Source organism: Anguilla anguilla, chromosome 1 (genome assembly GCF_013347855.1).
Source record: "Anguilla anguilla isolate fAngAng1 chromosome 1, fAngAng1.pri, whole genome shotgun sequence".
Classification (NCBI taxonomy): Eukaryota; Metazoa; Chordata; class Actinopteri; order Anguilliformes; family Anguillidae; genus Anguilla; species Anguilla anguilla.
In genome coordinates this window covers 44,770,938-44,798,137 of record NC_049201.1, presented here as the reverse complement: position 1 = coordinate 44,798,137, position 27,200 = coordinate 44,770,938, and the positions used below count along the sequence as shown (strand labels likewise).

The window sequence follows — 27,200 nt, the reverse complement described above, 5'->3', positions numbered from 1 at the left end:
TTACAGTAAAATAATTGTCTATCACACGACAGGTTATATAAGGGGTAAGCAGACGGGGGAGGAACGACGGACGAACGACGGCGACAGCAGCAGCAGTGGCGGTAGCAGCAGCAATAGCAGCAGCGATATATAAACGACAAACAAAACTGCTCTCTGGAAGAGCCAATCAGAATGCGAGAGAGGGAGTACGTCGGTATCAAAGCAACGGAAGGCTTTTATCTCCACGTATGGGATCCAGGTTATTAAAAAAGAAAAAGCCAAAATAAAATAAAAAAACCAAGACCAAAAAAAAAAAGGTTTTCTTCATTGTTTCTAATCACTTGTGAATAAAGTCTAGCATGGGGAAACCTGCTATGTTTCCTATTGTTCCCCACTTGAGCACGTGTGAATGCTCTTTACAGCAATAAAACTGAGATCCCTTCCAAAAAACCCTATTTAGATCCAGGGAATATCACTGTGTAAATCGTTTATCATCATGCACCAGTGCCGCAATACGCTTGGACCTTGCAAGGCAGACTTGACCAATGGTGCTGGATAAGTGCACTAACACTCCTGACCTTTTCCTAGTGACACCTTCCGCAGATAAATACGAGTCATTTCCTGTTCGGTTTTTAAGGGAGTTTCCTTCAAATTAGCCTCATACAATCATTTGTAACCAGACACTGCAAGCATTAACTAAAAGCAACACATACAGGCATTGCGAGGTGAAAGGTCTATAGCACAGAGCGAGTGGTTGTTTAATGCCTGGGGAGCCGGGGGGGGAACATCACATTTTCCAGATGTACTGAATCCATGTTGCGGTTGTGTGGACAGGTGAATCTGGAGTAGTGGGCAAAATGTGTCATTCAACTCAGGAAGGCAATGCAGGAGACTCTACGTCGCTCTCCTGTGAAACAAGAACCAGGAAATTAAACCTCTCTAATGAAGCAGCATCTACAAAAGTTCATGTATCTGTCCTGGGGTGTGGGGGTGGGGGCCCATGACGCATGCAGGGTGAAGGCATCGGCTGTGCCAGGAAACAGCCAATCAGGGATACAGTTTTACTTTCTGAAGGGACCCAAAAGCTCTGCATTGTAAAACACGCCTTGCTGTACTGGGACAGGTAGTAAACATAGTAAAAACCTTGGGGGGGGGGGGGGGGGGGGGGTTGGCTTAATACTGCTGAGTGACAGAGAAAGAGCGGAGGAGAAGGCAACGGCGCGCAAGGGGAAAGGCTAGGTTCAAAGGTCACCGAAGGACTCTCACAGCCCTTGAGTTCACCACAGTTCAAGGAAACCTGATAACACTGACACCGACAGGAGATCTTCACACATGACTTCGGGGGTGGGGGGGGGGGGGGGGGGGGGGGGGGGGAACGTGTGTGTCAAGAAAGGATTTTAGCTTGTTTTTTTGTTGAGTTTTTTTTTCCTGTTTTTCTTCCTCGTCTTCTTCCCGTCCCGTAGTTCAGAAGCGAGAAGACGTTGGCCGAGTGCGCCGTGCGCGTGGGCGTTAGCGGAGGGAGAGAGAAGCCAGGCGCGGAGAACGTGGAAGTGACTGAAGAGGAAAAAAAAGAAAAAATAACGTCTGCCTCGTGAGAGCCGCAGGACGGAGGGCGGAGAGGGAATCTGATTCGAAGACGCCGAGCGGCGTCGGCCTGGCAACTACTTACGCGCCTCGCGTGTTTTTTTTTTTAAGATGTGGGCAAAGGTTGGGGAGGCAATTTCATGAAACGGAACAGGAAGTCAAACTATTCTACTCCACTCAAACCTCTGGAAAATAAAAAAATATATTAAAAAAACACCAATTTATCATCAGATACAATTTGTTGGTTTTGGGGTGACCAATGTTCTAGTATCAAGTTTAAATTATTATTTTTAAACTATCATATTTTAACGACTGTAGGAATTTTGCTGTCACTCTAGGTATCAAAATGTCCATGACTAGAAGGCAATCTGACAAGAGGTTTTACATGTAAAAAAAACTAATAAAAAATAAAAAAAACTGCGAATTTGCATGGACAACCCTCTTGGACTTAATGATTGGCAAATGGGACCATGGAAATGTAAAATGACAAAAAACGTCACCCTTGACACAGCTCACTCTGAACAGAAAGCTGATTGGACAGTGCCCCCCCCCCTCCCCCTCCACACACGCATACATATATAGGTCATGTTTAAATTACTATTTTGAACGCCTCTCATCCAGCACACCAACGACAGACTTTTACAATGGTCTCTTTAAGAGAATGTGAACAGAACAAAGACTTTCCTTTAAGTGTCCCTGTAGTGGTTGTTTGAATCGTAAGAATTTAGGCTGGATCTGAGTTTATCCTGCGTTTCCAATGGAAAAGGACATTCCCCTATTGCTCCCACTGAAAAATACCTTTGGAGCCTATGATGAATCCACAGCTGAAAGGACAACACACACAAATAAAAATTACACAGAGCATTTCCCTCTTCTCTTCAAAACAATAAGATAGTGCAACTTTAGATAACTTTTCTTTTGAATGTTAAAGGAGTCAAACCTCCACATGAACTTCTACATGAATCTTGGCACTCAGATTTGGATTTCAATTGGTTTTTAAAATCTTGGTTGTGCACAGATTCCGGTCTTGAAAACAAAAACAAAAAGTCCTCTAACCCATGCTGTCTTTGGGGGAGGTGGGGGGCAGAGGGCGGGAATTTTTTTTTTTTTAGAATCTGTGCTAATAATCCTTTATCTCATATGAAGGAAAGAATACAAAAAAAAATAAAAGATAACTACGAAGCCAAAAACACCACGCAGTGCGTACACGCCCCCCCATCCCCCCCCCCCCCTTCACTCGAGTTCCGTCAATATGAATTCAAAAAGAAAGACAGACTGTTTTTTTTCCCTCTTTTCTCGTGTTCTTATCGTCGTTGTAGCGAAGGCTGATACTCAGTTGTGCATGGGAGTGTCAACGAAAGAGGCCACGCCCCCTCGTGCGGAGGGAGGATCTGGGGGGCGGAGTCAGCAAGCACAGCCCCTCCCCTCCCCCCCAATCACACCAGTTCATCCCGGTGGCCCTCCTTGGCAGGAGCCGTTGTGCTTTCGGGGTCGCCCTGGGGGTGGATCGTTCTGCTTCCTGCCCTCTGTGCGGAAGGATTATTGCTGTGCTGGTGAAGAAAGAAGGCGGAGCCCGGGTAGTGACCCATGACCTCGCTGTAGGCGGGCGGCGGGCCCTCCATGCGCCCGTGGCTGCTGGAGTTGGCGGCGCTGATGCCCGAGTTGCTGCTGGGGGGGCGGGGCCCCCCGCCGCTGTGCATGTCGATCAGGTCGCTGTCGAAGATGGTCCGGTTGGGCGGGGCCCGCACCGACTCCCGGTTCAGCTCCATCTGCTGCTCGGGGTCCCGCAGCTGCAGGGTGCAGGGGCCCTGGTAAGGGGGCGGCTCCTCCCCGTCCGACAGGGAGATGGTGGGGGGCAGGTCGATCTCGTGCTGCATGTAGGGGTAGGTGGGCTGGAAGCGACTGAATCGATCCCTTTGCATAAACGAGGGGGCGGTGAACCTCTCCCTGGACTGCGGGGCGTACATTATCTGCACAGGGACAAACAGCAGAGCAAAAATCAACACTAAAGACACCTTTGATTCATCTACATCTCAATGACCAATTTGTGCAGCAGTTGTCCCTTCAGAAGACATACAAGTAACCTGTGACCTGTGTTGTATTTTCATAATTTTATTTTTTAATATATGAAACAGCCCTGACTTAAATGACCAGGCATCAACTAAGCAAGATATTCATATGCCATTTTCCCAACATATTTTTTACTTTCTCCTTTTCTACAAAATGATGCATTTATTGATTTTTTTTTCCCAAAGAAAAATGCTAATCGCACTTTTTTTTGGCCATAAATGTTGTTCAATATGAAACGAGGAAGAGCTATTGCTTACTTTTGCTTTTTTGCAAAATCCCTGAATACATTTGAGAGAGGAGCCAATGCAACATGTTTACAATGTTGTCGGGGGCATGTTATTCACGACATGGTGGGTGTCCCAACTTTTTATTTTAGGTGTGCATGAGATTCGCAAACTTATGACCATCTCTAAAATCAAACAGTACAAAAAATTACACATCCTCCTTCAAAGAAATACTGCAAAACTGAGTTTACAGAGAATTCACAGAAGCAATGTAACAAATCCCACATACTTTATGCAGTAATTAACTACTTCAAAGCAATGGAACCTTTCCATTGTGTGTTCACAATAAACATATATTCACATAGCACAATGGAAAAAGTGTGACACCTCAAGAGTATAATATACAGATTCATAGCACAATGACAATAAAAAATCTAAAATAACAATCTCTTCGCTGGTACCACTGTAGTGCAATAGCCAAAAACAACTGCACCTGCAATTTCACAGCACTTAAGTTTCTTTGACACGGCTGGTCTCGTGAATCACTTCATAACAAGCGAGTTCTTCAACATCAATTATGTTAAACCGGTCCTCAAGAGTAACTGCAAACCTAACGAAAAATGGCAAATCACTCCACTTCCACCAAAGCATAACCGTTACAGGCAGTCCGCGCTCAGGTACTTCAAATATCCTACCGAAATATCGTCTTGTTTTTTTTTTCTAATACGAAATCAAATAAGCTACATGGTAACAATCAATTTAACAGCGTGGAAGCTGTCAAACTCCATTCCGGGTAAACCTGGGCTCCGGTCTCCCAGGCAGGGCCTTTAATCACGGCGAACGCGCAAAGGCGCCACAAACGGCTGCGCTGCTCCGTGCGCTGTGTCAAAGCTTCCTGCCGCACTGCTCCGGCTGCTCATTTCCACATCTGAATGGTTCAAATTGGTTAAATCGTCAAATGGCCAGACCCTGTCTAGACGCTGTCAGGGAAAGTATTAGTGATTAACGACGCGCCAACAGGCCAGGCTGCTCATGCATAAACCCCCTCCCTATCCGCGCAGCCGAGCCCTCGAGGGCCAGCGCACCCCACGGCAACGCACCTCCTGTGTGTGTTAAGGGCCCCGAGGTGCGGTGGGGTGTGTGTGTGTGTGTGCGTGTGTGAGTGTGAGTGTGAGTGTGTGTGTGTAAGCGTTTGTGTGTGTGTGTGTGTGTGTGTGTGTGAGTGTGAGTGTGTTTGTGTGTGTGTTTGTGTGCGTGTGTGTGTGTGTGTGCATGTGTTTGTGTGTGTGTGTGTGTTTGTTTAAGTGTGTGTGTGTGTATGTGTGTGTTTGTGGGGGGGGTTATTTGTTTTGGGGGGAGTGCCTGGCTCCCTGCTTACCTCTGAGGTTCCCTGGCGAGAAACATCTGATGGCCAAAGACACCCATCCTGGGAAAGGAAAGAGAGACATGGATAGAAAAAGGGAGAGAGGATGTCAGAGAAAGGAAGCAAAGAAAGAGAAAACAGGTAAAGTAGGAGTAAAGGAGACAAAGAAAAGGGAGAGGGGGTATGGAACGGAGAGAAAGAGAGAGAGTGGGGGAGACAGGCAGTGTGTGGTAGGAAATGAATTAAGTGATGATAGAGTGAGAAAAGAAGAGAGAGAAAGAGGGGTGAGTGCAGTCCTGCTGAACAAACACTTTAATGAACACTAAAAACCCTTTAAGTCCCCCTGCAGTCTAACCTGTCTGAATACCAGCGGGGAGGAGGGGGTGGTGGGGGGTGGGGTAACCCAAGAGGAACCAGACGCTAGCCACTGAAGGAAACCCCCCGAAATAATCTCTATCAGGGCCTGTGTTCATCACACAACACCAGCTGCCCGGACAAATTCCATAACCTGAGCAATGAGGCGGTCTGAGCGTCACGTATCGCACATCGGAGCGGTGAGCACGAGCAAACGCGCCGAACGGCGCCGCGGAACGCCGGGGCTCCGAGCCGCCCTCCGCTAACCTCGTCTCTCCAGACCTGCGCTTCAGACGGCTAACCGCTAATTAGCGCGCGGGCCGCGCGGGAGGGAGCCCGGCCCACGTAAAAAAAAAAAAAACCGCCGGCTTTCAGAGCGACGCAGAAGCGAACGGGGGGACGGCCGGGAAACGGCCGATCGGTAGATACGCCGGGCACAGGGGCTTCTGGGTAAGAGGGCGTTCGCAGACTTTTTCAGTCCCGCATAATGCCACGGATAAATCGGCATTAAAATATTGGCAGCTGGAGCCGCGGGCGCCACCACCGCTCGCCCCCAGGAAGGAAGCAACACGGAACTGGAAGCTCGCTACATGGCAACCGAGATTATGAAAAAGGGGGGAAAACGCGCCGGGGAAGGAGGAATAAACACGCATAATTTCCAGCACTTAATTAAGCCCCGATCCCCACCAGAGATGACATTAGCTTCGATTTTACACTTTTTGCAAGTAATGAGGCTGAAGAGACCTGTAATCTCTCCCTAATTCTCCAGGCGCGAGACTGCCTGCGCCAACATTGATTGTTCATGAATAAAAATGAACGCCTTCTACACGTTTCTCTCTATTTCTGAGAGCGGTGAATTCCACCCCCTCCCCCCTCCCCCCTCCCCCCCGCCTGAGCGCTCGTGGGATGGGTGGAAACGGGGCTCCGTCTAGACAGAGGTGATATAAACATGCGCGTCTGCACCGGGGGTGTCTGGAGAGAGGCGCAGCGCTCACTGGGGCTGGGTGTGGACACACACACACACACACAGGCACAGGCACCTATCCACACACACACACACACACACACCACACACACACACACACACACACACAGGCACTTACCCCCACACACACACAAACGCAGATACTAACCCACACACACACAGGCACTTACCCCCACACACATACACAAACACAGATACTAACCCACACACTGGCACACAGACAGTAACACACCTGGGCAGTATGTATACAGTACTTTCACACACAGATAAGTCACATACCACACACATGCAGATGCATACAGACACAAACACACCCACACAGGCCATGTACACAAACACACACACACACACGTGCGTATATACACACTCACAAACACACACACAAACAGGTGCATATAAACACACACACGAGTACACACACACACACACACAGTCACACAATGAGAGAGACTCTGGCACGCATGATGCTGCGCTCTCTTCCTGTAAGGGGCTTCGTACGAGTACGGCCCGGACGCGATCACGTCAGGCTCACCCCAGCGCGCTTTAAAGCGTGGCCCCCGGACCCCGGGCCCCGGAACCCCGCCCCACACGGCCGGCGGGCGTCGGACTCACCGGCTGCAGCGCCTCCTCCTGTCTCCGACCCTGACTCTGCCGGTTGATGAAGGACCAGGTGGAGAGCTTGTAGTGGTTCAGCAGGCAGATGATCACGACTACCATCACGGTCATCACCACAATTATAATGATAATCTGAACAAACTCCAGTTCAGCTGCAAGGCAAAAAGGAGGAGAAGCACAAATCAGTCACGCACGGCGAATTAGCACAGGCTAACGAGCGTCTCCTTTCCAAACAGGTTTCGCTTTAGAATCGGCTCGTCGCATTTTGACCACAGGGGGGCAGCATATTCTTCACTAAGAGGCAGACCTGTCTCCAAGTCTCATCTTCCGAAACCTGCAGATGAACGCTTTCTAAAAATATGTAAGAACTGCAGAGAAAGACCGGGAGTGACTGAAGCGGTTAGCCGCACAGTGACTCTGCAAGTCACGCACGGAGGAGAGGGGGATAACTCCTCAGCAGACAACACTGGCACCCCATTCACTACAGCCAGACAGTAACACTGCGGCTTTGTCTCTACGACGCTTTGTTATAAATCTCACCCCCAAAACCACAGCAGTTACACTGTGGATTGAAGAAGGGGCTCATACAATATTAATATTAATATTACTTTCCTCCTCAAAGCTGGTGTGTGTGTGTGTGTGTGGTTGGGGTGGGGGGGGGGGGGGGTCTGGGAATGTATCAATAGAACTTATTTGTTCTCCCCCCCCTCCTCCCTTCCATTCCGTCATTTCTCACTTTGATAAAAAGGCTTTTGTTTAAAAAGTGCTCGGCGTTGCCATGGGGACGGATGACGACGACCGGTCCTGGCCCTGGCCCTGGCCTAACCGCCGGGGCTGTGTCCCGCGGGGCCGAGCGGTCGCGTCGCGGTCAAAGGGAGAACTTGTTCCCTCGCCCGCCTGACCGCCCGCCCCCCCCAGGACGGCTTGGCACGTTACCGGAGCGATAACAATGGGCGCGGCGTTACGTTTCGCGCCGCGCGGCACAGAGACGCCTTGTTAGGCCGCCGACGGCAGACGCGGGGACGAAGAGTCCTCGCCGCCTCGTCCGCGCCCCCACCCCCCCACTCCAGTCTTCAGCACGTACGACACAGTCCGTGCGAACACTGAGTGCCTTCTCCTGCCATTCGTGCTTTTCTTACAACTGCGAAACACTTTAAAGAGCTGGACAGTTCTCCCCCCCCCCCCCGCCCCAAACTCAGGACAACAGGGTGCTTCACACAGATGAACCAACATTGTTTGCTAAAATATTACTAGTTTATAATTACAGCACACGAGCATATTCGGGAACTTAATGTACACTAATGGCATTTAAAGAGTTAAAGGCGAACCAAGGGAAAGTGTTCAGTTGGCCATACATTGCGAACGGCCCCGAGAAGACGCAAGTTCACGGTGTGGACGCCGCGGCCGACATACGAACAGCGCAAGGCGTGTGTTTAAACCGGTCGGGCGCTTTGTTTTCGGGGCTGGCGGTGTGGGGGGGGGGGGGGGTTCGAGTGTTCTCTGTATCAGAGATTACCGCCGCGCCCCTCCTCCGGTCGCGCCCCGTCCCTCTGCGGCAAGAGGCTCAGATCTTAAATCTGCGGCCCGGGCCCTTAACCGCATTAGGAGAGCGGAGTGATCCGAGCGACGGGCGGGGCTGGGGAGTGCACGTCTGGGGGGGGGGAGCGGAAAACATTTTCCCCCCCCATGCGAAAAGCGCTCGGCTCTTTCCGAGTCCGGCGCCACTCTCCTCTGAGGAGAGGAAGTGAGAGAGAGAGAGAGAGCGAGCGAGAGAGCGAGAGAGAGAACAGTGGGCCCTGCCCAGCTGACTCTAAGAACAGAGTGTACCCGCGCGGAGAGGCGGGCGCAGTTGGTGTTCAGGCAGCGCGGCTCTGCCCGCGCCTGCTCTGGGCACTGAGCGAAGCCGACTGCAGACGCGGGCGGCGAACAGGAAGTGAGCGGCAACCTTTTCGCTCGAGACGAGGGGGAAACGCTCCTGTGCCCACTGTCGTATTCTGACGTTGCCAGCTGGATTTAGAGTCTGCCGTCGTTACTCATTCCTCAAAGCTGACTTTCAGGGAAAGAGAGAGGGGGGAAACAGAGAAACACGGTCGAAGAGCCCATTCTCTCGCTTAAAATCATCTTACAGAGAGGTAGAGAAGGAGAGAGAGAGAGAGAACAAGCAAGAGGGAATAGAAGGAAGGAGAGAGACAATTCTTGCTTAATTTTTCAAAACGAGTAACAGACTGGGGATGAAGGACAGAGAAAATAGCGAAGAATCCAGCACCCATTTCTAACTGTCTTTCAGAACGAGAGCGTGAGACGAAAACAGACGAGAGCAGAGAGAGACAGAAAAAAGACAACTGTCTCTGCCTAAAACTGTCCTTCTGTGTGTGTGTGTGTGTGTGTGAGTGTGCGCGTGTGCACGCGTGTATGTGTGTGTTATAGAGGGAGAAAGACAGAGAAGAGAGGGACTATCAGAAAGACAAGGGGGTGAGATGGGTGTGAGATACAGGGATCTCTCAGAAGAGAGGAAGACCCTCTGCTCTCCTCAGTTCCTTATCACACCGCACACCGCAAGCACATGACAAATGATGATATCATAAACGGGCAAACGGCAATGCTCACAAGTGCCTATTATTATGCAAATTCAATGACACGCTGTACGAGGCGGCGCGAGTAACGGGAAGGGGAACGGCCCGGCGTAGGCCCGTTTACGCCCCGTCGGCCTCCGTCCTCCCCGAACGTTCCCCTTCTCTCCTCAACAGTTGAGTCAATTCAATGCCTGCTAAAATGACACGCTATGGGTAATACTACACCTGGCAACAATGCCCACTACCATTAGCCTCACTGCACGGTCAAATGTGGCTGGTTCACAAGGCCATTTTCTTTATGTTCTTGAATAAATGCTTCTCGAATGATTTTTCACTTAATGTACACCGACTAAAATCATTGGGGTTATCGAAGACCAAAACAGAGATTAAAAACGACAAAATAAAAGCCTCGTGCTAAACTTTATGAATAAGGCCAATGGTAAAATGCAGTCCCTGAGAGATAGTTTGGCAAATTGGCGCTAAACCTTTACGAGCAGCTGTGTCAACCAACCTCTCGAGCACCAAACTACGACACGGATAAAACAACCAATTTAATAAGCGATTTCAAACAAATGGCTCCAGCTAGCCAGAAAAGGCGTTCATAAAGGAATCACAAAAACGATTCTTTTTTTTAACCAAATAAGGAAGGGAGGCACCCTCTCGCGCTGATGGCGGTTGAGGGGAGAAGTTGTAAGCCGGAGAAGTGAAGCCCTCCTGGATGCTGCCGTCTCTAGTGTGTGTACCAGGACAGTATCGCTACAACCACAAGCTTCCATCTGTCAACGTGACAGATGACAGGTCCAGTGAGCCACTCCGGTGTCCCCTGTGCAGTGTGCTGCGATACGTAGCGCTGTTGTTTTTCTGTCCGTTTCCCGAATCGCACAGCAAACCCGGCCTACAAAGAACGCATCTGATCCAGTCTGATTCGCACGCTCGACAGCCTTCTGCTGGAGGCCGGACCGCGCACAATGTTCTTTAAAATCGATTACATAACGACACAAAACCGCAGCGCAATGTGCGGCAGAGCTCGACTCTCGCGCTAACGAGATAAACCCCTAAATCACGACTGCCCTAATTCCAGGGGGGTCAACCGCACACCTGCACGCTTAACCTACAAGGCAGCACACGAGGCAGCTCGGGTAGTCTGTGCCGGATATGGGGAGGCACGACAAATCTGTCATTCCCGTCAGGGGTTCCGGGGGGAAAAAGACATCGCAGTGTTTCAACTCCAGCTTTCAACAAACCGAAATGGGTGCTACTAGGATTTTTATGTCTAATTTTACGAAGACTGCCCAGCAGTCACTAAGGAGAGAACTTAAGGCCATTTCCCAGCAGAAGTACTTGTATATATGACCCACCATAAGTGCAAGAGTATTGGATCTCTCCCTCAAGTGTGGGTCTTGCTCAGACCTTCCCCCTACAGACTAAGTGCTTTGATCCTTGTGTCCCTGGTCCTCCAGGACAGGAAATTAAAAAGCACAAACTAGACGAAAAATACAAGTCGAGGACCGCAATAACAAACCAAGCGACCAGCCAAATTTGAGCGGCCCAGCGCCACACAGATCAGACGTGTCAATCGGCTTAGCGCTCTGACAGGCCGGTCACGCCAGGATAGGACTGCCGTGACCCAGTCAGACAGACACATTCTGCACAAACAGTAAGAGGGGGAAACCCCCCCCCCCCCAAACAAAAATAAACACACACAAACCTTCTTCTCTATTAGACACGGGGAGTCAGACACAACCTAGAGAAAAGGACGCGCACATAAAAGCTCTGCACTCAAAAAAACGGTGCTGGGGGGGTTTGGGGGGGTTCAATTCAACTGTAGTTTGACGTGCGCGCAAGTGGCTAGTGGAGGGCTATTTTTGTAAAGCCATTTCCTGTTTCCTGCGGTTCTTGCCAACACACCGACCGCATCGGCGCCGTGGCAGGGGTGAGTGGCGGCGTAGCCAAGCGGCCGCGCGCAGCATCTTTCTCCGGCGGGGCGTGGCTGCGCCGGGCCACACCTTTTGGGCCGTGACATCGCTCCGGTCTCCGGGAGACATGCACAGCACAGCAGAGTTCTGGACAGCCACACAGAATCTCTGTCCCAGATACCAGCGGACCCCGCCCCCCCCCACCCCACGCCCCCACCTCCTGTCCTCCTCCCAGACCGGCCTGCTGAGCTCACGCCGGCCCCGCCAGGCAGCGCTGCCGCCGTCGCCATGGCAACGGACGGCTCGGCGGCTCTGCCGGCGAGGGCCCGGAGCGGCGGGCCTCCTAAACAGCGACCTGGCAGTGAGGCCACTGACACAGAGAGAGAGAGAGAGAGAGAGGGAGAGAGAGACAGGCAGAGAGAGGGAGAGACAGACAGACAGAGAGAGGGAGAGAGAGAGAGAGAGAGACAGACAGAGAGAGAGAGAGAGACAGAGAGACAGACAGAGAGAGAGAGAGAGAGAGAGACAGAGAGAGAGACAGAGAGAGAGAGGGAGGGAGAGAGAGAGAGACAGAGAGAGGGAGAAAGGGAGAGAGACAGAAAGGGAAAGAGAGAGAGAGAGAGAGAAAGGGAGAGAGGGAGAGAGAGACAGAGAGAGAGAGAGAGACAGAGAGGGAGAGAGAGAGTGAGAGAGAGATAGAAAGGGAAAAATAGAGAGACACAGAGAGAGGGAGGGAGAGAGACAGACAGAGAGAGGGAGAGAGAGAAACAGACAGACAGAGTGAGAGAGAGATAGAAAGGGAAAGAGAGAGAGAGAGAGATAGAGAGAGGGAGAGAGAAACAGACAGACAGAGAGTGAGAGAGAGATAGAAAGGGAAAGAGAGAGAGAGAGAGAGAGAGAGAGAGAGAAAGGGGGAGAGAGAGGGATGGGCCAAGAAAACAACAGAAGTACGACCTCACACACACACACACAGCCCACAGTCTGGATTATTTTTCCACGCAAGAGAACAGGAAAGAGACCACACAGAAACAGGAAACAGGGCATTAGTATGACTACGACCCAATGAATTACTGTCAAGGATATCACCTCAAAAGTGTCACAAAATGCTACAAAATAAAGGCAGAGTACACTAGAGTAGAATTACTGCAGTTTCCCAGCGTTCCAAATAAAGATTAGAAATGTGTGTCATATACACAGAATGGTCCGGCTAATCATTTCTCCAGAAAAAGATTTAGAAAAAGAATCATGTCCAGAAAAGGTTTATGCACATATTCCAACCAATACCCATGGCTATCCTAATATTGGGCCATCACATCAATATAGTTGAAAAAATCTGCAGATTTACATATTTAATTTGTCTTTTAATTGTCTTCAAATTATTGCATTTAATTTGTAATAATTTATATCGTACTGTATTATAGACAGCTAGGGCTACCCAAGGCATGATAACATTTTTTGGTAGTAGTCCTAACAAATGTAGGTTTAATTTGTTTAGTTATCAACATTGAGAGGCTTTCCACTGGAATGCCTGAAATTAATGGCAATTTTAAAGAACCAAAAGTATAATTCTCTCATTCTAAACTCACTGCACGCACTTGGCTGATGTCCTGACTTCAACCCAACCAAACATATCTGGAAAGGATCCTTTGAACTTGCTGTATCAGTGAAAGGGTTGGGATGTTTGTACCCATTAAATAATTAGCAAGACAATAAGGTCGTAAAACATTTGTGGGAAATCAAGAACTTGCTGCTGGATAATAAAAACCACTTCAATAATAAAAAAAATACTATAGCTTGAACTTTCAGCCACAATATAAATGCGAATCATCCCCTATTTCAGGTGCTGTATACCGCACGCCACTACTGGACCACTAGAGTAAAATATTGTGGGCTACAGCACACAGTAAGTAAGCATGAATACAGGTTTGGCAAGCGCTGAGAAAATACTTCCTGAAGCCAGGAAGGGGCTTCCAGACCATCAAGAAGCAACAACAGTTAAATTTACAACGGGCATAAACAACAGAGGCCGCTGAAGTGTAATTAGGAGCCAACTGATCTAATACAAGGACACAGGAGAGTAGCGGGGCCACATCTGTCACCTTAAGTGTCTTGTTGAAGAAGTTAGCACTGTCCTCAAAAAAAAAAAAAAAAAAAACACTGGTCCAAGACTCAGGGCCTCGTTCGTGTTCAGAGTGGGGAGAGTGGGGACTTCACATATAACTCCACATACATCCACACACACACATATATACACACACACACACACACACACACACACCGATGGGCAGCATGCACCCACACAGCCTTGAAAGCGACGGGATTTTCCGATGGTTATGGTCGCAGCGGCGCGAGCAAAGTACCCTAATCATATTAACAGCCTGGGTTGAGACTGCAGCACTGGCTTATTTTAGAACAAAGCCACTATGGAGATCTGTGCGAGAGACTCGCTTCCCCCCCCGCTATCTGTACCGTTTCACCAAGCCAACGAACAAAGGCACAGGCACAACCTGACAAGCTACGTGGGCAGGAGACTGGGAGCCAAGCAGGTTTCACAGAGAGAATGTGCCAGACGGGGGGAGCTGTGGCTGAGGAGAACAATAAGCTGCCTGATTTTGAAATACTCCTGACAGCCCGGAGTGAGTCACGGAAGTAACAGAGGAGCACCCGTGCTCTCATCCCCACTGTCTGCACACCCCCCTAAACACGCACACGCACCTCGCACATACACCCACCAACCCCTCACACACACACATACACCTCGCACGTACAGCCACCAATCCCTCAGACACACGCTCGAACACACACACACACACACCTCCCACATACACCTACCAACCCCTTACACTCACACCTCCCACATACGCCCACCAACCACGCACACACACCACAAAGCCTCACAGACACCCCCGCACACTCAAATCCTCACTGACACACGCGGGCCAGAAGGCAAATGCCATCATAAAACATGTATTTCCACATTTTGCCTAGCTTCACACAGTACACACCCGGAACAGCATGTACCATACACCACGCAGACTTGAGAGGGGACAAAGTCCAGCTTCCTCATAGCTGAATGATCCCAGATTTTCCCATGCAACTAGACTGTCTCAGTTGCACTAAATGTGAAAGCAATGAAACTGCAGCTCAAATAATTTTCAATTCCAGAAAAATGTTTTATAGACAGTACTGCGCTGCTATTCACTAATCGGATTAAGTACTAATTGCAAATTTTATGCCATTAAAAACTTGGCGCACTATAAATGCCACATGGGGAATTTACATTATCATTCATGCAAACGATTCTGATGCAACAGAACTTACTTTTCACTCTAACAGACTTTATTATTATGAAATAAACTTTACCTCCGATTACTAGAAATTTTTAACACAAATACCAAAAGAGAACATAGTTATCATTTATTATAAAATGAAGTTTTAATTTCATGGTAGACTATTAAATGTAAACCAACTCAGAATGTCTCTGATTTCTGAAAAAGATACCACGAAAGAACCCATTCACATATTCTCCTAAAATAAATGCAATAGTAAAACTGCTATCCACAAAATAATTCATATTTATTTATCCCCTTTGTATCAACGTGTAATGTGCAGTCCAGTTAATGATAGAGATTCAAATATGAATGCTAAGTTTTTAACATTTCAAAAACTGCCCCCTGAAACTATTCTTTGAAACAGAGAAGTCAGTAAACTCACAGATTTAGTTAACAGATTAGTGTGTTCATCACAACAGCCAAAAGTTGCTGCATGGTGCATGTGAGTATTTGTAAGTAGGTATTCTATCAAAACACTTAATTGGATTGGTGAAAGTAATAATAATAATAATAATAATAATAACTTCATGTAGCACTTAATGACGGCTAGAGAGTAAAATGCGTGACTAACAGACTAAAAGACTAAAAGAGCAATCAAAAACAAAGACAATTCCCCAATACAAGTCAAAGTAAAACCCTCAGATAAAATCTTGGCAATAAAATGCAATAAAACAAGTCACAAATAAAAGATCAGGTAAGAGCAGACCAAAGTAAGTGTGCTTTTAAAAGTGATTTAAAAGATACTAAATTTGCCAGCCTTGGGCAGGTCATTCCACAATCTAGGGAGCCCTGATGGAGAAAGCACCATCACCCTGTTTTCAAGACTAGTCAATTTTAGACTAGTAATTTAATGCCCACGAACATTTTGGAACCATTCTTGTAAAAGTATACCAAAGCTTGTCAGATATTCCTCCCCAGCTCGTTTTGGCCAGATTATACCGATCCAGGTGACCGTACCTGGCCTACTTTGGGCCACGTTCAGGTGGAGGTGGCGTAACCTGAACTGAGCGTGCTGGCCCAGGGCCAGCTGAACTGCAGCTGGAGTCACTACGGTCATCTGGCACTTGAGACAGGAGACAGGAGAAATCCAACGAAACAAAGAAAACAAAAACAAAGCGAGAAAAGCTAGACAAAACACCGTCTGGGAAACAAACGCTCCCTTTCATGACCCAGACGAGAAACACCCCATGCAGTCTTCGCTCTGAAGTGCAAGCAAAGTAAAAAATTTAAAAACAAACAACAACAAAAAATAAACCTGCACTTCTCAGGCTAGAAGACATTAAATGCAGAAAAGGAGGGTGGGAGTGGGGAAGAGGAGGGGGGGGTGGATGGGGGAGGGGTGAAAGGACCTGTGTTTAATCATATTTGTAGTGGGACAGGGCAATCCCTTTGTGCTGTGTTTCTCACCTCACCATAGCCCTCCCTGCTGACCTGTTTCTAATCTCAGATAAAGCGCCCGTATTAAAGACCTCTCGATACAGGCTCCAGACATGTCTAGACGCTCTGTGTCATAACACAGACTTTCCTTGAATTATTTAGCCTCCTGGTAAGACTGTGCTGAGGCTCAGACTGCCTGATCCCAGACACCACCTGCTGAAGTCGCAGCTACCTTTCCTTGGAGAAGGGCCTGCCTCCTGCCGCTGCACACAATGCAGCAACACCTCCTGCTGTAGGCCATGGCTGGGGGCTCATTTCGTTTATATATATATATATATTTTAAAACACACTATTTATTGTGTTTTAACAGCTGAGCACTGCATTTAAGCCAGTGGTACCATTGTGCAGCCAGGTAGCACAATTCCCCAACAAAATTAAGAAAATCATTCTTAAAATTAATCATTCATAAATATATATATATATATACACAACACAAAATAAAAAAACTGGCTGCATGTTTCAGTATAGATATAAGCTAATATTTCTGAACAAAATGTAAAAACTATTAAGTGCGCACCTTCAATTATTGCATAACTTTGTTTCATGTCAACCTGTTCTGTTGATGCGTATTCATTTCAGTCATGATTTTTGCTGCCATCCCATGCAGTTGAAATACCCAGGTTTTCCGTATCACGCTGCGGAGGATCCTGGAAGGATGCGGCGCCGCCGATGAGTTCCGGCACGCTCGCCAGCCTGGCGAACAGGCCGTGAGTCAGTGCCAGGACCTGCACTTCTATCGCTGCTTATCATGCAAGCAACCACGGGTCTCGCATGATTCAACACCTTCTCACCGCAGTTGAGGCCGATGAATCCTTTCCCCCCCCCATGCCACGGCCCTACGCCGCCGCTACATTAATCAGATCGCTCAGAAGCGCAGGACGAGATCGGCGTCGCAGTCTCCAGTGCCTTTCAAGGGCTGTCGTGAAAATTCAGTCGACGTTTCCATCAAGCCGAGGGTTAATCTTTGTCTACGGCAGATGCTTTTTTTTTTTTTTTCTTCCCCGAGCGTCATTCTTACAGGTTGCCTTTCTGGAATCAAAGGCGCGGAGCAAAGTGCGCATGGCAAAAGAACGCGGCGCTCCGCCAGGCGGGTACCCTGCTGTGCCGCCGCCGCCGAACGAGCCGGCAAATCTAGGTCTGGGGGGGAAAAAAAAAGAAAAATGAAAAAAAAAAACAAGACAGACACGGCAGACGGATTTTTACAAAGCTCTGTAAAGCAACCGTCTGATCTTAAGGCAAAGGCAGAGAGAACAAACGCAGGTTTACCGCACAGATTCATTCTTCTAAACACGAAACGGCGCTACCCAAAGAGAAACCTGTTTACGGCTTTCATTAAACGCTCATAATAGGTGAGCTCAAGTATGGAGACAGGCGTCATGCAGAGGAAGTAAATCTTTTATGACATTGTGATTAACACAAGGCTGTTTTTTTTCCATATGCTAACAGCAAATCACACTTTTGTTTTCAGCATGGGTCGACTGCAACGAAGTTCTGTTTCTGGCAGGTCCTCATTTGTCAAATAAGCTTCCATTGTGATGAACTTGAACTGTGACTCAAGAACTGCTTCGACGGACTTCATGCACAGGTTTATCGCCCCAAGCTCCACAGAGAAAAACCGCATGCTTAACTTTCAGAATAAGCCAGTCAGATTCCTGTGAGCTTTTAGCGTTGAATGCAACAGTGATAAAGGGAAGTCTCAAGGCAGGATTAGAAATAAAAATCACCTTGGTAATGTTCAAATAAAAGCTAGACCCTCCTAAACCCTCCTCAGTGGCCAGACTGCTGAACCTACATTTCTACTGAGCGAAGGAAGGAAGGAAGGAAGGGGTTCTTTTTTAAGACAGTTTAAGATGAAGAAAAAAATTAAATGTGACATTTTCAAACCACAACAGTTAAACCGACATCATGGGGGGGAGGGGGGGTGGCAGCAGCTGTGGAGGAAAAGGCAGATGTGGGGGGAGAAGGGTGTGGAAGTCACAGCACGCACTTTTCTTTCCCTGATATAAAATCATGAGCCAAGCCACTCTCCGTCCGCCAGCTCCGCTCCCCACTTCAATAAATAAACGGAGTCAGTAGTTGCGGTGGGGGTGCGGGGGGGGGGGGAGCTGTGATGAGAGGCTGTGCTTTTCCTGTCTCCACCCTTTACTGTGGAACGCTGCAATCTGGGAGCCAGCTGCACTCCCAGAGGCTCATGGGACTGTTGCAGAAGCGAGACAGGCCGCATCTTGCCTCCTGCGGTTCAGACGGTAAAGAGGATAATTCTCACAATGACTGGACACAAACAGATATGCTTTCAACAGGACGAGGCTCAAAAGAAAGGCATATGAGGTCATCGGAGGCAGAATTGCTGAATTGAGGTGAAAGCAGTGAGTTTGCTGGAACATTACTGCTGTGCTTTCTTTTTTTATTCCCCCACACTACCCCACCCCGATTTGGAATGCCTAATTGCAGCCAACGCCTATCCTGTCACCACAATGTCCTTAGTAAATTTGCAAGAGCAGTGTCCGCCAAAAAGAGCAGCCAGCCACTACTTCTTTTCACCAGATGACCTATGTGTTCACTGTGCAAAGTCAGTGCAGAGGAGAAACCCTACTGACCAGAACCCTCCCTCCCTCAGTGGACAATGACAAATAATATGTCGCCCCATGGGGCTGCTAGGCACAGTCAGCACTACAACGATCAGGATTTATTATAGTAAAGTAGGGCGTGTCCCTGAATCAAGGGTCCAAGGGCTCTGAAGACAGCACCATATAGACCCTTCTGTACTGTTCTAGACAGAAGAACCAAGAGAAACTGGTTAAAAGTGGGCTTAATAAAATGTTTTTTAAAAAGACACCAGGATGTTACGCTGCAATAACTGCCAGTCGTCACCTGCGGCAAGGACAGCCATTATCCAGAAAAACAATACCATAGGCGAAACATCACACGCTTCATGGATTGAAGAAATACTTTAGCGTGCCAGAAAATACGCAGAGGAGCTGAATTCACAAGCTCAACCCTCGAACAGCTGGGAGAGGCAATACAGATCCGTATCAATTATTCGCAGAGGGTCTATGAACAGTTTATCAAAACTTGATCGGCAACATCGTGTGGTTGCTGGTGCAGATGCAGAAACACCGCCGCGTGCGAGCGTCTGGGATTCTCGCTCTCATCAAGCCGTGGATCCGTTCCAAAAAAAAAACTGATCATCCAGACAGCGAAAGCCGCCTCGCACACCTGTAGCAGGGTTCTTTGAGTCCCGACACCCTCCAAACGGTGACACGGTGCAGACGGCGGCTTCTTGAATCCGCCACTTAAGTGTTTTGAGTGAATGCCAATGTTACCCTCCCAGTGCTGAAACTCTCCACAAGCCACCTTTTGAACCAATTCATTACATCTGCGTTAATGCACTCGCGGAGGTAAACGCCCACAGCAGACACAGCGACTTCCACAGCGGCAGAAAAGCATGCTTAGTCACTTGGTAACATTGATTTAATATGGTGACCGCAAGGGGTCAAGTGCTATACTAGTTTGACGTTGCGCTATGATATTAAATAACAAAACTGCCGCGTTTTAAGAAATGGCAGTAAATCTGTACACTGTGATGTGAACATGATATGCAAACCATTTTGACGTTGCTGGCTCTTGAAACGTAGCTACGGTAGTTTGATTTGCCCATTGATCGAGTGCACTTGACAATTCACCTCAGCAAGAGGACGCATCACATTTTCCTTCAAAAGGCTCATTTGAATGTTCTGAATCCGATAACAGAGCACTTCCACGTCCTTGCACCAAGTGGTAAACGGTTTGAGGATGTTACCATCTGTGACTAATTATATGCTCCCTCCAGTAAACAGGCCAGTTCAACTGTGCGGTTCGCCTTGTTTTTAAAAACAGGAGATTGTGTTGGGGTAGATAATGAGATACCAATTTATAGGCAGGAAATGCACTATGACAAACTTGCCACCTCCATTTGCATCATCCTTCAAGTTACAGCATGCCAGTATAGCACAAGTTTGTGATGCACCTCAATCAATTTGCAGATAAGAAGCGTTGTTACGCAACAGCATAGCTGAATTTTTTCAATAGTTCATGCCAACAACTAACATTTTACATACTGACTTGTGAATTGTAGCTCAAAGATGATGGCTTGCCTGCACACTTAGTGCAGATATAGGTTAGTTTATTTCAATGAGTTTTACAAATTAGTCCAAGCAAGGCCATTTATGTGGATGCTTAATGAAGGATCCATTTGAAGGCCAAACTCTTTCCTATTGTAATCCTTCTGAGTAGAGGCAACATTATATGATAGACAGCTACACACTTGATATTGTATGCCATCCATGCAGTTCTAAATATTTACATGTGTGAAAAATGGTTTTAAAAAGGGAAAACTGTTCAATGTCTGGCTTTGTTAATTAAGAAAAATGAATCGACAAAGTAAATAATGAACTGTGATATATAATTATAACTGAGATAGAATAAGCACGTGTGCTGTAGAAGATATCAAGATACACTGACAACCAAAACTTTTGGGCATGCCTAACTGACACAATTAGCGAACATAAGAAAATCTTAAGTTCAGACACAACAGTCACAGCATGGACAAAGTCACCTAATTAAAAGGCATTATGCAGTAAACATTATACCAACAACAGACAGTTAAGGCAGTGGTTTTGTCACACGGGTCACAGATCCTTGGAATCAAAATAATAGCCTCTTTAAAATTACAAACAAAAGCAGAAAATGTGAACAGGAAAAAAGCCCTCATGTTCTCCTTAAGAAGGGATTATTGAGCCCTAATACAGAAGATCACACTAAACAGCTTGGCCAATAGGATTTCTTGCAAATGTTAGAGTCTACCCTGGCATAAGTGTTGCTAGACTGGCACAGAGTAGCAGCAAACTAACAGTATAGCGAGAAGTTCTTGCTAAATTTTAAAAAGCACCATTTCTTGAAGTGCTAGGGTAAGGTTTCGCAACAGCCTGTAATGTTCCTATAGATTACACTGGAAAAGTACATAGCATGAAACATCGTTTTAAGAAAAGAACATTTTAACAACTGAGTAAAGTACTTCAGTGACGCTACTGACAAACCGGAAAGAAAATTTTATAAAATGGTATGAAGTTTATTTCCCCTCGATTGAAATGGTTAATCAAAACCGGCATTTCGGCAACAGGCTTGTCAATTCATAAGAATGTATACCCATCAAATGTGCACAAGCATCCGCACATTTTTTCCTCGATACGTGCGGTGGCAGCATAGGATACTGGTTAGGGAACTGGGCCAGAAACTCCAAGGTTATTGGTTTGGGCGCAGCTGTTGTACCTTTAAGCAAGGTTCTTCAACTGAGCCGCTTCAGTAAAATATCCAGCTTTATACATTAATCGTATGTATGGATATACAGACGAGTGACAAATTAAAGGGAAAAAACTAAATAAAATGTCTTAAAGGTGTTGGACCGCCACAAGCTGCCAGAACAGTCTCAATGCGCCTTGGCATAGATTCTCAGGAACTCAACTGGAGGGATGGAACACCATTCTTTCAAAAGATATTCCCTCATTTGGTGTTTTCCTCATCCTGGAAGAGACAACGCCCATCAAGACAGAAATGTTTCATCATGAGATAAAGGTATAGGAAAAACTTTGCATTGCCTTGCAGTGACCCTTCCCTCTAAGGGGATAAGTGCACCCAGACCATGCCAGGAAAATGCCCCCCACAGCATAACAGTGTCACCAGACCCCCTCACTGTAGGGGTCAAGCATTCAGGCCTGTAACATTCTCTTGGTTTATGGCACACATGCACTCGCCCACTTGTTGAGAATATGGTGAAGGATGACTCATCTGACCATATCACTTTTTTCCACATCTCTGTAGACCAGTGCCTATAGCTTTTGCACGACTGAACTCTAAAATGTGCATTCGTCTTTGTAATGAGGGGTTTAAAGCACTGCAACCCTACGATTCTCAGTGACCTGAGGAATAGTTTCTCTTCTGTTTTTCCTTACAAATTGCACTAATGCCCGAGCTTCACGGTCATCGAATATGTGCTTTCAACCACAACTTCAGACTCTATTTACTGATGTCTTTCCCATAGATCTAAATGCAGATGTCACTTCAGACACTGTTTCTATTGAAACACTAGCCAGTTGAGCAGTCTTTGTGACTGAAGCACCCGCCATCCGTGCCCCAATGAACCCTTTTTCAAAGTCACTTAGATCCTTTCCTTTTACCATCTTGATTCCAAATCAAGGTCAACTGAACCTGCTCAGCATTTTTTATAGCTACATGCCACAGAGCATGACAGGATGTTAATTGCTTAAATGTATCATGTAGTACACAGGTTTGGAAGCATTTGCCTTTGTTATGTTTCTCCACTCATTTATTCAGGTTTTTCCTTTAGTTTGTCACTCGTCTGTATGCATACATGTATGTATGTGTGTGTGCGTGTATGTAAGTATGTATGTGCGTACGTGTATGTATGTGGTGTGACATATAAAGAATTTTAGCTGTATAGATTGTTCAGGAGAGCGAGACAAAACAGATGAGGTTTAACACTTGCGTTCTTTGTTCAGGCAGTAAAATGAAAGATCTTGTCATCAAAAAGGAAGAGCGAGGCTGGCCCAAGTCAGATGACTCTCTTTTCTTTCTTTCAGAAGAAAAGTAAAAGGTTTTTAGAAAATATTTCTGTATTTCCAATGCCACATTTTTGCAACATGATTCAGAAATGATATTTGGACTTAATGTGATTCAACTAGTGATTTTAGCAGATGGAGGCCTATTAATTTTCCCTTTTGTTAAGTGTTAGTGTAGATAGCCTTGACAAGAGAGGGCAGCCATATTCTGCAAACCTTAGAACTTTAATTCAATATAAAAGAGAACAAAGAAATCAGAATGTGTCAGAGGCTACCAAATTACCCCCCCCCCTCCCCTTGCCCAAAATGTTCTCCAGGGGATCAAGCCCCCAAATCCCTGAGCTGGCTACTTTTTCCATTTAACTGGCTACTCTATGACAAAACTGAGAACTCTGCAATGAGCGAGAAGATGCTTTGTGCTAGTCTCACTTGTGAGGCTCATAACCACATGATATGATGAGCTTCACCAGTTTGACACACTGATGAGAGACAAGTCTGCTATTTCGGTGAATTACTTCCAACGAATCATTATACTGGGCAGGTGGGGCTCCAACTGAAGGTGACAAGTCAGCCCAACTCCACAAATTATCAATCGCAAAATGCTAGCTAGAACTGGGTAGAACTTCTGAGATCGCAGTTAGCTCAAGCTCACACATCAAATCACCCTTTTCCAGATTCTACATCTTCCCTTTCCACTATGATCAAGTCCCACAGGACTCTCAGCCGCAGTCAGAACTTGCACTGTGCAGATTTGATCCAGGCTATTGGATCTCCACTGCACTACAGACATTACATTAATTCTCACACGTATCTCAACCAATACACAACCCTGAAGCCCTCTGATATGATTTTATCAACCGGCAGACGATTTGACCCCAACCCCCAGTCCTTCGGATCAGGACTGTGCCTAAATGCATCCTGTATGACCCTCCTCATAGTGTCTGACATATTCACAGGTGCCAGTGAATTGTTCACATCTTTCCACGCTTTACCAATGTCCTGATAAATTCCACATTTTTGCCATCCTTTTGGATTTTACTCACCAACATGCTTTTTCAGAAGAAACAAAACTAGCTAACCTCAGAACACTCAAGTTACTCAACCACCCCCACCACCACCACCACCACCAATAGAATACCAGACACTTCAGACATCAGCATTCAGCGTCCTTAATGCTTGGTTACTCCTTGTATAACTGACTGCTGTTTCAACAACAAACATCCTGCTAACACAGCAAGTACACGTTTGTGGAAAAACAACAGCGCTGACGCCCAGAAGGTCACTTTCCCTAAATTTCCATAAAGAGGAGGCGGCGAACGGGACAAGAGACTCCAGACTGCAGCTCTGCTCCCTCAGACAATAGGTTGGGCCTCTCACACTCATTAGGGTCAGCTGGAGAAATGGGGGAACCACGGAGGACTGTCAGACGACCAGATCCTCCTGTCTGGATTGCTAATGAGGGCAAAAGTCTCTGCCCAAAATGCCGACTGCTATCACCGCCGGTAACCGTGTTAAAATAATTATACCTATACTGTGGTTTTCTATTTTCTTCTAGTAGAGAACACAATCTTTAAAGATCCATGGAGTCTCTGATCTCCCTAGTTCGCCCTTGGTAATCCCTCCCAATTTCCTGTAATCACCAGATACCCTGAACAAGCCCATGATGGAAATAGGTAGTGGGAATGAAGTCAGCCCTGGAGTCTAAGAGGGGGTATTATAGAGACCATTTGGGAGAAGAGTGGGTAGGTGGAAAAAATGGGAATAAATGGAAACCCATACAAAAGAATATCCTGACAGCAATCTGCAACAAACTTTCCTTGCCTTGCGGTCACTAGATTTTCTTGCACAAAGCAATATGGTTACAAAACACATGCAGACCTGTATGCATCCTTCATAAATACTCACATAATTATAGGGACACTTATTATCGCTTCAATATTCCCTTACGAGTTTGCTTTTTTGCATTTTTCATAATTCTGTGTTAAAATCTGCTGGCATCCAAATAATTACAGACATTAGTCAAACCTACTCAAATTTCATTCCAAGCGCACACAAGGCAACAGTAGTGGACCAGGGGGCACCATTCATGATGGGACCAGACTGTGAGAGCCATTCATTAGGGAATCCCAACATGCCAAACGGCGTGAGTAAATAGAGCGCAGACAGAGACAACCCCCACCCCTCTACAGACGTCTGAGTGATGGGCCATCCCCGACGTACTGGGACTACTAAATCTGGTCCGCCAGTCCCACAGGCGGTGTGAGGGATGGTGGAGAGGGGGATGTGTGGGGGTGGGGTGGATATAGACACAAAGAGGATCTATGCCCAATGTCAAGGCTGGCTGACTCTTGCTCCCCCGGGCCCTCCGGTGCGTGTCTCAGCTGGGGGTGTCAAGGGTTCGAGGACGTCAACAACTGGAATTGACCTCTCCCCGGCCGCAGTTAGACTCCCAACGAGGGTGTCTGGCCTCAGCACCATCGCCCTCCTATGAACACTCAACTGCAACCGGCTCTGAGGTCTTTGCACGGGAAAAGACAGCTCAACCCTGAGATAAGGCTCCACCCACACGGATATTCCCTTTGAAACTAATTAGAGAAAAATAAGAAAACAAAATAAAAAAGCACTTTTATTTTTGAAACCTTTGCCTCATTTTTAATGTTTTGTTTCTGACTGAATAAACTGCATAAAAGCACAACAGCGGGAGCAATGAACAGTGCACTGTTCACTGCTGGGAGCCCCAACCCTCTGATTTTGGGGGGATGGGAAAAACTATTTTATCACAAACAATGGATTTACACTTTTATTTTACAGCAATTTTTTCCCCTACTATTTCCTTCATCCCCAGCTGAGCTTCTCAAGTCGCTGCTGTGCCACCCACACCCACACGAGGCCGAAGCGCCTACACTCCTCCTGTGTAAGTACATCGCACAGACGAGCACAGCTACTGCAGAGCCTGGCCCTAACTGCAGATGACTAACCTCTCGCTGATGACAGCTGGTCACCACTGTGCATTAGGAAGGTTTCTGAGAGGAGGCTAATGTGGTGGCTCCCTAAAAAACCTTAAATAACAAAATCCACGCAAAATTCACCTGTATCTCCCTCTCACTGCCGGCCAGCAGTACAGCCCAGATCCCAAACTAAAAGACTAGGGTATAGGGTCCAATCGGCTTCTGAGAGGAGAGCCTTTATAGAGTGAGCCACTAAGGAACCTATATTTTTGCCTGAGAAATTAGCTCAGGCTTGAATCAGTCCTTCCACTCCTTCACTGGGTAAAAGCAAAACTTTAATTTCAGGTAGTACTGGAAATGGCGATAGGAATACAAGAGAGGCAATGTGACCCTTTGTGTTCAATGGAATACTGCCCAGTTATTCCACGCCAATTTAATGTGACTCAATTGTACTGAAAAATATTTTTGCATTTTAAAATATAATGGCATGAAAAAATACATTATGGGTTGTCTTCAGGCAAACTTTGGGGTACAAGATACATGGATTAAGCACCTCAATGAGGGAGTTATCAATAAAAAATAAAAAAAACGTCTTTTCCTTCAGAGTTTTAAGGCAGCTGCAAATGCTATAGGTGAGTATACACTTAACAAATGCCTGCTTTATTAAAAAAATATTTAAAGAAAAATAAATAAATCTCTCTGGAGTTAACCTAATTGGTAACCTTAACCCTGTAACTGAGCTACAGAAATCTAACAAATTATTGTTCATTAGCAACACAAGCAACACTTTCAAGTATCTTCCACCTGTTCTGTGAAGCCTTGTAGGTTGTCTTCGATGATCATAGACAATAGGTCATTACTAAAGAAACAATAACACTCGACTACAGCAAAGGCACATTTTAAGTCTCTAAGTTCTTCCACTGATTATGAAAAATATTTGTTCTTGAAACATTTATAAAATCAAAACCCATTCAGGTAGGCTACTTTACTCTAGCAGCTGAACACTAATCTATATGTTCGGCTAAAACCAAACTCCAAATGAGGAAAAAGGGATAGATATCCACTCATATCTGATCATGATATTGTGAACATGTGCTATTTTGGTTAAAAGACCGCTTCAGTTAATCCACCCACATCTGCCAAACTTAATATTCAGTATCTGGTTACTACCTTGTTTTGCCTGAATTGACCCTGGGCCCCACAGGA

At 46.7% G+C, this 27,200-nt stretch overlaps 1 protein-coding gene across 2 annotated transcripts in view; it reads right to left on the bottom strand.

The window, feature by feature from the left end:
- Nucleotides 1-1,406: 1,406 nt before the first annotated feature.
- LOC118222333 (low-density lipoprotein receptor class A domain-containing protein 4-like) overlaps nt 1,407-27,200 on the bottom strand; it is a 66,253-nt gene continuing 40,459 nt past the window's right edge. For both annotated transcript variants that reach the window (XM_035407828.1, XM_035407837.1), the window contains 3 exons: nt 7,172-7,326; nt 5,236-5,283; nt 1,407-3,533 (listed from right to left, as the gene is read on the bottom strand). In XM_035407828.1, coding sequence (XP_035263719.1) covers nt 3,000-3,533; nt 5,236-5,283; nt 7,172-7,326 — 737 coding nt within the window. In that variant the 3' untranslated portion in view covers nt 1,407-2,999. The remainder of the gene's footprint in view (nt 3,534-5,235; nt 5,284-7,171; nt 7,327-27,200) is intronic.